The 13,274-nt window shown below is 39.3% G+C and overlaps 1 protein-coding gene across 5 annotated transcripts in view; it reads left to right on the top strand.

Moving 5' to 3' along the window:
- REV1 (REV1 DNA directed polymerase) overlaps positions 1-13,274 on the top strand; it is an 89,824-nt gene that overhangs the window by 59,899 nt on the left and 16,651 nt on the right. Inside the window, exons 1-5 of one of the 5 annotated variants that reach the window (XM_032178086.2) lie at positions 423-579; positions 2,382-2,487; positions 7,440-7,566; positions 8,063-8,191; positions 10,676-10,830. In XM_032178086.2, coding sequence (XP_032033977.1) covers positions 7,490-7,566; positions 8,063-8,191; positions 10,676-10,830 — 361 coding nt within the window. In that variant the 5' untranslated portion in view covers positions 423-579; positions 2,382-2,487; positions 7,440-7,489. Of the gene's footprint in view, positions 1-422; positions 580-2,378; positions 2,488-7,439; positions 7,567-8,062; positions 8,192-10,675; positions 10,831-13,274 lie in introns of those variants that run through there. The other 4 variants (XM_032178089.2, XM_058428413.1, XM_032178083.2 and 1 more) reach the window with 4 other exon arrangements.

Below are 13,274 nucleotides of genomic sequence, written 5' to 3' on the forward strand. Positions count from 1 at the left end.
GTTCTAATGTTTGGCTTATATGTCTAGACAAAGTATTAGGACAAATAGCATCCTTAGTCCTTTTTGAAACTTTAGTTTCTTAGTTATCATATCCAAAAACTCTTTAGCCCAGTGCAACCAGGGTATCTCATCCATCCATGACTTCTTTTGGAGGCTGCTTCCTGAGCAGTACTCAGTAGTCACACTTCTCATTGATGATCTCATTGTTTGGAACAATTTATGCTCCAAATTTCATGGTTGGGGCCTTTTACCCCTTCCCGGATTTCCAGGATACAGATGTTTTCTATCCCATCGAAAGCTTCAGTTTTCATTCTAAAGAACAACAGTTTTAAAAACCGTATTAGTCATAGATTTATTCTCAGCGATTTCTTTTTCACAGACTTGGGTCCTGGCCTCTGATTTCTCCAACCGTTCCTCCACATTCTCCATGTGCCCGTCTAGTTTGTCAAGTTTTGATGAGCAGTTCTCTACTTTGCCCTCCAGTGAGGACAGTGTGTCCCTGCATTTCCCTGAATCTCACATGAAGCAACTCACTCCGCTCGTGGAGGGACCCACGCACTCTGCTGCACTGTGGAACAGGTCAGCCAGCCCAATGGAGAGGAACACGATGGTGCTGCCTCTCAGGCCAGGGCATTGGGGGCGCATGGACCACAGAGACTGTTCTCTCCTCAAGAATAAGTTTTCTGTTATTTTCAAGACAGTGTCTTAGATAACTAGCTCTTCAGATACCAAAGTCAGGTAATTCTCCAACTTGTAAGGCATAACTCATGGTTACACCTTGGAAAGACGGCTGTGGCTGTTCAAGATTCAGCACTCCTTTTTTGGGGGTCTAGTAGCACCCTCTGTTGAAGTGTGATACTGACAGTCCTGAAATTCTTACAGTTTTTCAGCTTAGATGAAGGGACTATTAAAATTTATATTTAGGCTTTTAAAACCCTCCAGAAACACTGGGTAATCTGCTTGGGATTCTGTCTTTAATTTGTAATAGTATAGCTAGCATACGTTATTCATATGTCAGAAACTGTAGCTCACATTACACACTCTGCTGTTTTGAAGCAAGTAGGATTTGACCCCACTGAGATGCCAATCAGTTTGATTTGCATTTATGCTGTGTATGTGTGGTTGCTGAAATCCAGAAATGCTTGTATGGGTTGCATAGTTAGATGAAAGATGCTGATGATTACTGGTCAAACCAGGAAGAGTTGTTTAAGCCCATGAAGCCAGAGACTTTGCCAGTTTTCCTGGTGGTGCATTAACGTGGCTGACTTTTCACAGAACAGTAAGTCTGAAATAAACAGAAGAGAAATGCTGGGTTTGTTAGTCATATATTGTTATAGTGTACTCAAAATAGATTTGTCTGGAATAGCTGAAGTGATATATTTTGGCTTTGTTTTACTAATGGTATTTTTGTTTATAATAGTAGAGATGTGGCTGAGATTGTGGTTTTAGAATGTGATTTTTTTTTTTTTTTTACAGCATACTCTTCCTGGAACCTAATAGTAGTATCCCAAGAGACCTATGATGAAGTTGTGTTTTAATTTATTTCTCAATTACTAGTGAAGCTAAAGGTGGCAAAGGAAGTAAAGTGGCATGCAGCCAGTAGCCTCTCCAGAATGTGTGCTTTTGTTTTCTTGTGTAAAGTTGTAAATTTGGTTTGGATATTAAGAGATGTTGGTAAGCCACACTAGGCTCCAGTTGTGTTCTCTAAAGCACCGATACTCTGATCACACTTGAATGTTTTTAATTGAACATGCATTATTAAACCAAAATACAATTACCTGTAGCGGGGGATAATGTGACGTGTATTCAAAAGAAAAAGCTTGAATTTAGGATGAAACCTCTTCATGGTTTGTGACCTACTAAATTATTGTTTGATCAGATAGATGGTAGGAATTTCATGTTTGTCGTACATGTTAATTAGCTTTAAGTTTTACAGATAGTTCTTTTAGGAAACAGCAAAGAATATTCAGAGAAATTTATATTTTTCATTAACTTTTCCCCACTACCGAGAGCTGTACAGTCCTTGTAAGGTTATAGGAGGGAGTTCATCTCCCTGATCACTTCTCATCCATGTCCACCTCCAGGGACTGTGTGTTACAGGATATTTTTATCTTCTGGTGTATTTAAAAAAAAAAACCTCCCAGGACACTTTGAATTTATTATAAGTTTTTATCTGCTGATGAAGAATATAATGGAAGCGAACCATTTTAGACTTATAGAGTTTTCTTTATTAGATAAGGAGATAATACCAATAGACATAACTGTATTTGGAATTTACTAAACATTTTTATATGAAAGTAATGGAAAACAAATTTCTTGAAGAAGTTAGGGAAAATCAGTTTATGACATATAACCATTAATTTTTTTTATTTTTAAAGCAGATATACCAGATTCATCATTGTGGGAGAATCCAGATTCTGCACAAGCAAATGGAATTGATTCTGTTTTGTCAAGGGCTGAAATTGCATCTTGTAGTTATGAGGCCAGGTATGTGGAAGTTGTGTGTTACAATTCTTAATGAATAATTTGGTTAATTAGTTTTATATAATTTTTTGAACTATAATCTTTTGAAGTGGATTCAGACCTGCCAGTCAGGCCAGTGATTTAAACGTTACAGACGTGTTATGGGGTTTTAGCCTTAATCATTTCATTTATGCCCCCCACAATCCCCCACCAGTGCTAGATAACTTTAAACAAACAGCTTACTAGTTCCCTGATGAGAACCAATAGGTCATGTAGTGGGAACCAAAAGAAGTTGGGGATCATCATTTTTATTGTCTTTTGAAGTATGAGATAAAAGAATTAGATTTTTTTTTTAATGGAAGAGGACTTTAATATTTATTTACTCTAATCTTCTGTTTTTATTGCTAAGAAAAATATCTTGTAATCCATACTTCCTGATACTCAGTTTTTTTAATGTTAAAACCCAATTGCCTATTCAATTATAAGTAAATAATTGAATTATTGGCATTCTTAATATCTCTTCACTTAAAAGTGGTAAGAGTGTTGTCAACTTGTTAGCACCAACTTTTTGTATAGGTCTTTATCTTATAGTGATCTGAAACCATAATTACAATTGGCTGATTCAGTATAGGAAGAAACACACACACACATATATATATATATATTCCTCATAATTTAAAAAATAGTTTTGAAATAATTGGAATAGTTGTAAAAGTAGAGGGAGTAATAATTAAAAAGGGAAGTCTTCATTTTTTTTTTTCCCTGTTAAACGAACACAGACATTTTTACCTGTGTAACACAGCAAGCCCTTACACATTGCTGAGAAGTGTTAAAGTATTCAGTAATTTCAAAATGAAACAGTGTCTTAGATCAGTTACATCTTCTTTTTTTTTTTTTTTTTTTTTTTGATGGAGTCTCGCTCTGTTGCCCAGGCTGGAGTGCAGTGGCACCATCTCGGCTCACTGCAAGCTCCACCTCCCAGGTTCACGCCATTGTCCTGCCTCAGCCTCCTGAGTAGCTGGGACTACAGGCGCTCGCCACCACGCCCGGCTAATTTTTTTGTATTTTTTTAGTAGAGACGGGGTTTCACCATGTTAGCCAGGATGGCTAACTGACCTCGTGATCCACCTGCCTCAGACTCCCAAAGTGCTGGGATTACAGGTGTGAGCCACTGCGCCTGGCCTAGTTACATCTTTTTGGTCTTGATTCAGAGTTGTGGCTATTCAGGCATCTAATCTGAAGAAAAAATATTTGAGCTCAGCATCGTCTAATCATAATAGTTTTTTTAAAATTTGCTAATTAAAGCATATTTAAGTTAAAAAGCATTAAGTTCAAACGTGCATGCTTGTATTTTAAACTGTTTTCCATTCATGACATGCCAAACTTTTCCTCCCAGGCTAACTTTGCCTTTCTCATTAACAGAATTATGTTTTAATGGTTTTCATTGTCACTTGATGCTGTGGCCAAGGAATTGAAACTTACTTTAAATGATAATTAAGTCAAATACAAATACGTTTTGAATTGTTATACTGCTTTTTATTAGCACAGGCACTCTAGAGCTGAGTTTATGTTGTGCTCAGTAGGCTAGTCTCTTTTTCTCTACTAAGTTAATGAATGGTGGCCTTGACTTCAGATGGCTAGACAGTTATGTGCAGTATCTGGAGGGTGTGATGAAGCCCAGAAATATTCCCAGTCCTTGAATTTTGCTAGTTGGTAAAATGCAAGCTCCGTTTACCCTTGCTGGGCTGCCTCTGCAGGGTCTCCCTTTATACCTTCATACCCAGTCCCAACCAAGATGAATGCTGGCTGGGGAGCAGGGCTGCCTCCAGGTGAAAGTGTCACCAGCTCTGGTGGCTTTGGACTCCAGGAGCCACAATTGTGTCTAGGCACTAGGTTTCTGTTGGGTGTTTGGATGGTGCATTTATATTTACCCACGGTAAATATAAATTTACCTTTATAAATTTGGTCAAGCTTCATGCCTTGCAAAATAATTGGGGTGACAATATATGAGGACAGAATACTATATAGTGAGACATTCAAGTGCCACTTAAGTGCAGATGTTTAAGAAGATGCATAAAGTGATGAAAATGAATTTAACTTGAAGAAAAAAAATACAGCCGTAAGATTTTTGTCCCTTAATTGTGATTTTCTGTTTTCTAGAAGGCTATTCCTAGTGAAAGTTTCTAGAAAATGGTTTCTGGATACTTGTTTTGTGGCCATCCAACGGGTTATATTTTCCTTATCTGAGGAAAATTTTTTTAACATTTTGCATAAGAGAAATGTTTCTGAGTTTGGAGTGGGGACTAGATTGTGGGGATGATCTGCTCAGTTTTATGCACTGGTGAGTTTTCACTATACATAGCTTAATAATGGGGCCAGCAAAGGATAGAATGTGAATATGAAATGGTAGAAATACAAAGTAGAATATGTATATGTGGGTCACAGTTTGCACTGCTGTTAGTAGTTGGCCTATACTTAGAGAGCAAACTTTGTATGGAATCAGTGAGAAGGTAGATTGTACATGAATAGGTAATGATACACAGATATCTTAGAATCACAGATTTTTAAAGTCAAATAATTTCTAAACCCCATTTTCATGTGCTTTTGTAAGGACCCACTACCTTTCTTACTTTATGGATGTATTTTAGTATGTAGAATGGACAGTGACAGTGGTTTGATGGCAATTTTTTTTCCCACAGAGATGAAGTCTTGCTCTGTTGCCCAGGCTGGAGTGCAGTGGTACTATCTCGGTTCACTTCAACCCCTGCCTTCCAGGTTGGAGCAGTTCTCCTGCCTCAGCCTCCCGAGCAGCTGGGATTACAGGCTCCCGCCACTACGCCTGGCTAATTTTTGTATTTTTAGTAGAAATGGGGTTTCACCATGTTGGCCAGGCTGGTCTTGAACTCTTGACCTTGTGAGCCGCTCGCCTTGGCCTCCGAAAGTGCTGGGATTACACCACACCCGGCCAGCAATTTTTTAATATTGTTGAATCCAACACCAAATACAACTGTCTGAACAAAGCATATTGCCAGACAGAATATGTCCTCTGTGCTTTAATTGTAGGAATAAGCTGTTTTAGCAGCATACACTTAACGAAGTTTTGGTAATTTGTCCTGTATGGGATTTTAGTTGTAATAGATGAGTCATGGTAATGAAGAGACACTTTGGACTTTTTTGTGATTGTCTTTACTCATTTATTTTCCATGGAACAAAGCTCATTTCCCAGCCATCAACTCAAGATATTTCTCTTCCCTTAGTATGGCAAACCTAAGGCAAACCAAAGGAAAAAGGTTTTCCTTTTTTGTTTGTAACTTCCTTATAGTGTCTAATGGCTCTTAAAGAGTTTTCTCTGGGTACATTTTACATGAGTACGTAAGTAGATGTACCACATTTTACTAAGTAATGTGCCTCGGAAAATTTTTGCGTAAATTAATGTTTTGAAAATGAAAATATTGTAAATATAAGAACATGATATTTACAGGGATTATAAACACTTTTTTTTTTTTTTGAGATAGAATTTCGCTCTTGTTGCCCAGGCTGAGGTGCAATGGTACGATCTTGGCTCACTGCAGCCTCCACCTCCCAGGTTCAAGTGATTCTCCTGCCTCAGCCTCCCGAGTAGCTGGGATTACAGGAGTGCGCCACCATGCCTGGCTAATTTTTTTGTATTTTTAGTAGAGACAGCGTTTCACCATGTTGGCCAGGCTGGTCTCAAACTCCTGACCTCAGGTGATCCATCCACCTTGGCCTCCCAAAGTGCTGGGATTACAGATGTGCGCCACCACGCCTGCACTATAAACATATTTGGGTTTTTTTTGTTTGTTTGTTTAAGATGGAGTTTCACTCTTGTTGCCCAGGCTGGAGTGCAATGGCAGGATCTCGGCTCACTGCAACCTCCACCCTCCAGGTTCAAGTAATTCTCCTGCCTCAGCCTCCTGAGTAGCTGGGATTACAGGCATGCGCCACCACTCCTGGCTAATTTTTAATTTTTAGTAGAGATGGGGTTTTTCCATGTTGGTCAGGGTGGTCTCGAACTCCGCACCTCAGGTGATCTGCCTGCCTCGACTTCCCAAAGTGCTGGGATTACAGGCGTGAGCCACCGTGCCTGGCCTCATAAACACATTTTTAAAAAAATGAGTTATCTTTAATTTGTAAACTCAGCTTTTACATGCTGAATCTATGTATCTGGCATAATTATTACCTGTAGTTTACCCTTTTCAACACTAGACCTTTTTTCTGCTTTAATTGTTTCTGATAACGTTTCTAAACTATTTTATGTTTCTACATATATGTCTAAACTGTTAGGTATCTACTTTCTTCGTTAGTGGACAAAGCCTGTTGACCATAGGTCATCCTTTTCTGGGTGAGTGCAGGGTCGTCCCCATGGAGATCATGGAGTTTGCTTTATTTGCCATCCTATACCCAGTACCTCGCTAAGTCCTTGACACATTAAGAATTGTTTTCTTTGCAACTCTGTCATTTTCCTTCCTCTTAGGTATTTCTTATCTACTAGGGACTTAGCACTGAGACTATTTATAATATTACTATTTTTATAAACATAAAAAATGCATGTGATTTTGTATCTACTGCTGAGTAACTTGGAGGACTCTTTGTTCTTGGCTCTCATGGTCTGGATGTTGGGAGGGTGCCAGAGGCCTATGAATAATTGGTGACTGTTTGTATATATGTTTCTTAAAACAGGGCACGTCTCCATGCTGTGTAGTAAATATTTATTGAACAGATATATAGAATAATCATTATCCTATTATATAATATGTAATTTAGTGAAACATTGCTTTATTATTTTGCTTGTTTTTACTATAATTTTTTTTCTTGATTCTTTACAGAGTGATAAAATAGAATTTTACTAATTATGTATAATTCCATAATTATAGTTTTGTGGTGAATGCTCCAAATATCAAAGGTAATGTGGGGCATTGAGACACCCAGATTTAAAATTTACCATTTTCAATTAGGTCCCTCAAAGTTCTGGAACCCTGGCTCCTGCCCAGACTGATGTCCTACCATGTACAATGCTGTTGGCATCTCAGCCACTGTGGAGCCACTTCAGGAGCATGGAATTGGTCAATTGGGAATTGGGTGGTAATAGGATGAGTACATTTTGTCTGTTTGTCACATAGCACTGTTTTGTGTAGTTCTTTCGTTTATATTCTTTGTCTTTGGGGGATGAACCCTGGCCAAACTGTGCCATGTATTAGGGGAAGAAAACCTCTTTTTGACAGCATATTCCTGCTCTGTGGTGGTTGTGATATCACCAGCATATGGCATGCTGACATCTCTGCAAAGGGGCCAGAGGTATGAGTTTTAGGAGAAAGCTTCAGATACAGACAAGAGCCAAACCTGGTATTTTAATGACATAGTTGGCACATCTACATGTGTCATTTACACTATTCAGACAGTTGTGACTTTTGGGGGAAAACAAGGCTGTAAATTTTAATGCGTATCTTTAATCCCTAATGAGAATAGAGTTAAGCGGAAATTATAAATTAGTGGCATGGGGAGATATCAACGTATTTGATAAATACTTGAGTTTAAAACTTCCTAGAATAATCTCCATTGTGTTTTGTCCTCTCTCTAGGCAACTTGGCATTAAGAACGGAATGTTTTTTGGGCATGCTAAACAACTGTGTCCTAATCTTCAAGCTGTTCCATACGATTTTCATGCATATAAGGAAGTCGCACGAACATTGTATGAAACATTGGCAAGGTATAGTGTATCAAACTGTCATTTTGTGTCTGTGTTTTCCTTCTTTTAGCTAATAGTAAAGATAGTTCAAGTTTTCTTTAGGATTGTCAGGATCACTTTTGTTAGAATTTTATCTCCCAGGAACCGCTGCACAGCATCCCAGTTTGAGACCTTTCTGGGTCTCAATTTCTTTCTTTGGGCAATTTCCAGGTAGCTCAATCTCAGAGGATAGTTTTGTATTGCCAAAATTGTTCATGTGCTTCCTCGGTTGATGTAAGATCTGATTATTCGCTTATATTACTTCTAGTCTGTGGTTCTGGTTTTCTTCCTATGGAGCCAGATAGATGAAGGATGGAATTTTTTAACCTGGTTATTCTCTTTTATTTCATTTTGATTATACTTTTGTTCAAAATTAGAACTGATGGGTTGATAACACGTGGAGATACTTTAAAACCTTTATCTTCTTAAAATCATTGGATATGCCAAAAGTTAGTTTTCATAAAAGTGGGTCTTTAGTAATAGTTTCAAAATGGTTGATGAGTTGGCTTGAGAAAATGTGATTAATTTTAAAAATATTTAAAATTGTAGATGTATTTAAAAGTGTAGGTATATTTCATATTAACTCAGAACTCAAATTTGTTAAAAGTATAACCCGTCTATGTATGCTGTAAACCAGGGGTCAGCATAGTTTTCTGAAGGGAGCCAGATAAAGTTTCTGTCACTCAACAGAAGTTCTCAATTCTGCGTTGTGAATAGAAAGCAGCCACGGGGAATGTATATGAATGGGCTTGGTGTAGTTCCAGTAAAAATGCATTCACTGGATGTTAGGCCAAGGTTTGTCAACTCCTGGGCAGTATTGATGTTCTTTTCTCTGTCTTCACCTCTGCCTCTTCCTTTTTATGCATTAATTTGAACACCAGTATCTGCTAAGTACAGGTGACTGCTAGATGCTGCTAGTCTCAGAAAGGAATATCTAATCCTTGCCCTTGTGGGAGCTTGCTTTAGTAGGAGAGAGAGAAAATGTGAAGGAACTGATTGTTTCCTGGCATCAGTATGTAGGAGTGAGTGCTGAATGATAAGCCACTTATTATAGCTATCCTATTAACACAAAGAGAACACACTAATTAACTTTCCAGTTATAAGTTGGGCAACTAAATAAATAAATCCCAAATACAGGAATGTTGGTATTGTCAAGTGGAACGTGCTTTAAATCCTCTTTGAAAGGAGAAGTCAGTGGTAGCATCCAAACGAGGGCTAGATAGGGATGGGTGACTGAGGTCAGTACTGTGGTGCTCCTGTGTCCTGGGTATTGAAGCCCTAGAGCAAACATCAGCCTGTGCCTGGGGTTAGGAAGATGTGAGAGAGAGCTGTGACCTATACTCCTACACAGTCGCATGCACACAGTCCTGGTAGAAGGCTGGAGACAGTTTCAGTGGCATGTTTCTGTTTTTAGGGGAAAAATATCCACAGTAGTGTTCTTCTACCACCCTTGGGAAATCCTGTCTCAGCTTCATATTCTCCCTGCCTCAGGGCAACTTTCACTCTGAAGCAAAATACCTCATACCAGGTATACCCTTCTGTTCTTAAAAATGTCACACTTTAAGCCTAAACAAAACATACTTATTTCTTTAATAGATTATTTCTTTAATAGAGATAGTAATCTGATTGTAACCTACCTACAGTAAGGTGTAGGTGAGAGATGAGGACCACTTCCTAGTATATATTACCAAGTGGATTATGAAAGACATAGTTTTGATCCTGAGGCCTCTTAGGTTTCCTCCCATTTCTGGTCCAGTTCTATTTTGTGATTTCTTAGTCCTTGTATTACCATGGGGGCCACATAGCAACTCTTGTCTTCCTTTTTCTTTTCTCTAATTAAAACAAATCCTTTTTGTGGATAGATCCTATGAGATGATTTTTTAAAAAGTATTTCCACATGCAGAGAGTGTAGATGCTATTCTCAGACAAGCAGTTGGGATGACTGGCCACTTTTTCCTTCTGTATTCTAGGCCTGCTACAGTGAGTGGAATTTAACTGTAATATTTTTGTTTTAGGAGAGCAGCAATTACTGATCTGTCTAATTTTTCTGTTCCTTAAAGGATTCTCGTAAACCATTAGATTAAATGTTTTGACAGTTCAGATTCACCCACCGGTTTTCAACTCTTCAAAGGTTTATAGAAGTATTGTCAGTATAGAGAAACTGAAATAATAATTTATGCTGTGTTTTTGTTTTTTTGTGTTTAAATTTTTTTTGTTGGTTATTTTACTCCTCAAACATTTTCCTATCCAGTATGCTGTATTTTGGTAGTTAATAAGGAGAAAGAGAACACACTAATTAACTTTGCAGTTAAAAGTTGGGTGACTAAAATAGTACTTCAGCCAATTCATTTAAAATGCCTTGTGAGGAAACAGAACAAAGAGAGGATAAGAAGACTATTTTGCAACATTGGGTCTACCAGATGGTGGCTGTGGCTGTGATTCGTTGCCTTTGCTCTGTGTTGATAGCTACACTCATAACATTGAAGCTGTCAGTTGTGATGAAGCGCTGGTAGACATTACCGAAATCCTTGCAGAGACCAAACTTACTCCTGATGAATTTGCAAATGCTGTTCGTATGGAAATCAAAGACCAGACGAAATGTGCTGCCTCTGTTGGAATTGGTTAGTATCTAGCTTATCTTGTACTCAAAAGAGTTGCTTTGAGATTCTTGAATATCAGTTAATTTTATGGAGTTTTTGTTTTTATTAGCTTCCTCTCACTTGTAAAACAGTTTTTAGCATTGCTTGCAATTGTGTGATACATGAGATAAGTGTTGGAAATATAAGTAAAGGTTGATAATCTTCGCAATAAATAAGTTAGAATATTTCTTACTTGTTCTTAAAAAATTGGAAAGGTTTAATTCAACATTTGTAAACAGTTTTTTTTTTTTTCCCCAAAAGTGAACGGAAACTGTATTTAAAGCTAGGTGGTGGTATGGGTTTAGAGTTACGTGTTAAGTCTGAGTCTTGTTACTCTCTGCACTTCAGCCTCCCGGCACATGGAGCTATTCCTGTCTTCACTCAGTTCTAGAAGTCACCCTGACTCCAAGTGCTCTCAGTAACTGTCCAGTCTTTCCTCCATCTCCATCCATGCTGTCTTTACACCTTGTACTTTGTTTCCACAGCTGTTCCCAGCACTTACCCTGCTTTTGTTGATTCTCCCAGCAGTGTCCTCTGGAACTCTGTCTTTCATACTTAAGCTTCCCTGAGTCACCTCTTCCTTTCTTAACCCACTCATTACCTTCTGGCAAGATATGCCTTTTCTTGCCATTCTGTTACTAGAGCCAGTTTGTCCCTGCCATACTCAGTATACCACAGGCTTGGAAGGTAAAGTTAACTGTCTTAGCTTGCCATTGTCACTTTCAACCATTATTCCTCCATCTTCATCCAAAAACCCTTCTTCCTCCAAAGTTCCCTGTCTCCTTTGTACCCATGAAATTTACTGATGACTGAGTGGTGATGCAGAGAGGCTAATGCCATTGAAAGAAGAATTTGTTACTTCCATTTCCCGAGAGGAGGGGGCACACTGTGCTACACAGGACTACTGGGGAAGCACCAGGGTGGTTAGGAGACAGAAGCTGAAGGAGTGGCGGATGGAAAGCCTAGGCTCCAGAGCCTTCGTTAGGGTTTTTTTTCAGAAAGGCAAGGCAGGGCTGAGGAAACACTTTATGAGTGGCTAGTTTGAGTAATTCTGGTGGGCTCTGAGCTAAGGGGTGGTCCCTAGTTGCCTGGTAGCTGGCCCTGGGACAGTTTAGGGCAGGAGGTGGTTAGGTTGCATATGACAAGTGTGCTTCCAAGTAAGAGGTTTACTGTCTTTAGGAATTAGCCAGCCCTGGGAGGGCAGTCTCTCCCCAGCCAGCAGGATTTTTAAGATTTCAAAACACTACAAGATACAGAAAATAAAAAGTATGATTAATACATTCCCAGCATTCCTACAGCTACTGGCTAGCCTACCTTTTACCCCCTGATGTTGGCCCACAGACGTTGGTAACATTTCAGTTAGGAATTCTATATTCCATTGTCAGGCATAGTTTTATTTTTTTGTTTTTAATTGTCCTTAATTTTCATTTATAAGTGATCATATGAATCCATTCTTTTAAGTTCAAGCATATGTAATGCCAAAGTCCCACTTTATATTTCCACTCCTCAGTTCCTTTCCCCTCCCCTGAACTCACTACTTTTATCATTTTGGTGTGACTTCCCAGAACTTTCCCTCCTCATGAATCTCTGTATTTACTTTAGGAAAGTATATAGTTTTTACGTAAGTCTTCTATAAAACCAAGATATGTCCTCAATATAAGTCTTCCCTTTGTCTGGAGATTTTAGTATTCACAGAGAAGCGCACCTAGGAGCTGAGCTCTGCAGATCCCTGCCCCTTCTCAGGGCTTGGTGCCCTTTTCCTCCGCTGCTTCTGTGGCCCCTGCGGCCCCTGCCCACACTTACACCGTGAACCTCACTGCCTGTCTCTGCGTTTTGAAGACTCTTCTACCCTCAGTTCCCGCTGCTTCTTTGGGCTTTCTGGTTTCCCCAGTCCAGTAGCACTCTTTTTATTGTCATTTCCCTACCTCTTCTGTCTCCTGTAGTTGGGAACATGAACTACTCTTTGATCATGGCCTTCAATTCCTACAAACACCCACTCTGAAGATCAGGACTGCTGGTTGGGCGCGGTGGCTCATGCCTGTAGTCCCAGCACTTTGGGAGGCCAAGGCAGGTGGATCATGAGGTCAGGAGATCGAGACCATCCTGGCTAACACGGTGAAACCCCGTCTCTAAAAATACAAAAAAATTAGCTGGGTGTGGTGGCGGGCACCTGTAGTCCCAGCTACTCAGGAGGCTGAGGCAGGAGAATGGCTGGAGCCTGGGAGGTGGAGCTTGCAGTGAGCCAAGAATGTGCCACTGCACTCCACCTGGGTGACAGAGTGAGCTTCCGTCTCAAAAAAAGAAAAAAAAAAAAAGATCAGGACTGCGTTCTCTATTCCTGCTTCTGGGTAGATGCTGAAATGGCACTTGTGTTAGAGCAAAGAGAAACCTCTGTCCGGGTACTCTGTTGGTTATAATCTAAATAC

The sequence above is a fragment of the Hylobates moloch genome, unplaced genomic scaffold (assembly GCF_009828535.3).
Source record: "Hylobates moloch isolate HMO894 unplaced genomic scaffold, HMol_V3 SCAFFOLD_15, whole genome shotgun sequence".
NCBI lineage: Eukaryota > Metazoa > Chordata > Mammalia > Primates > Hylobatidae > Hylobates > Hylobates moloch.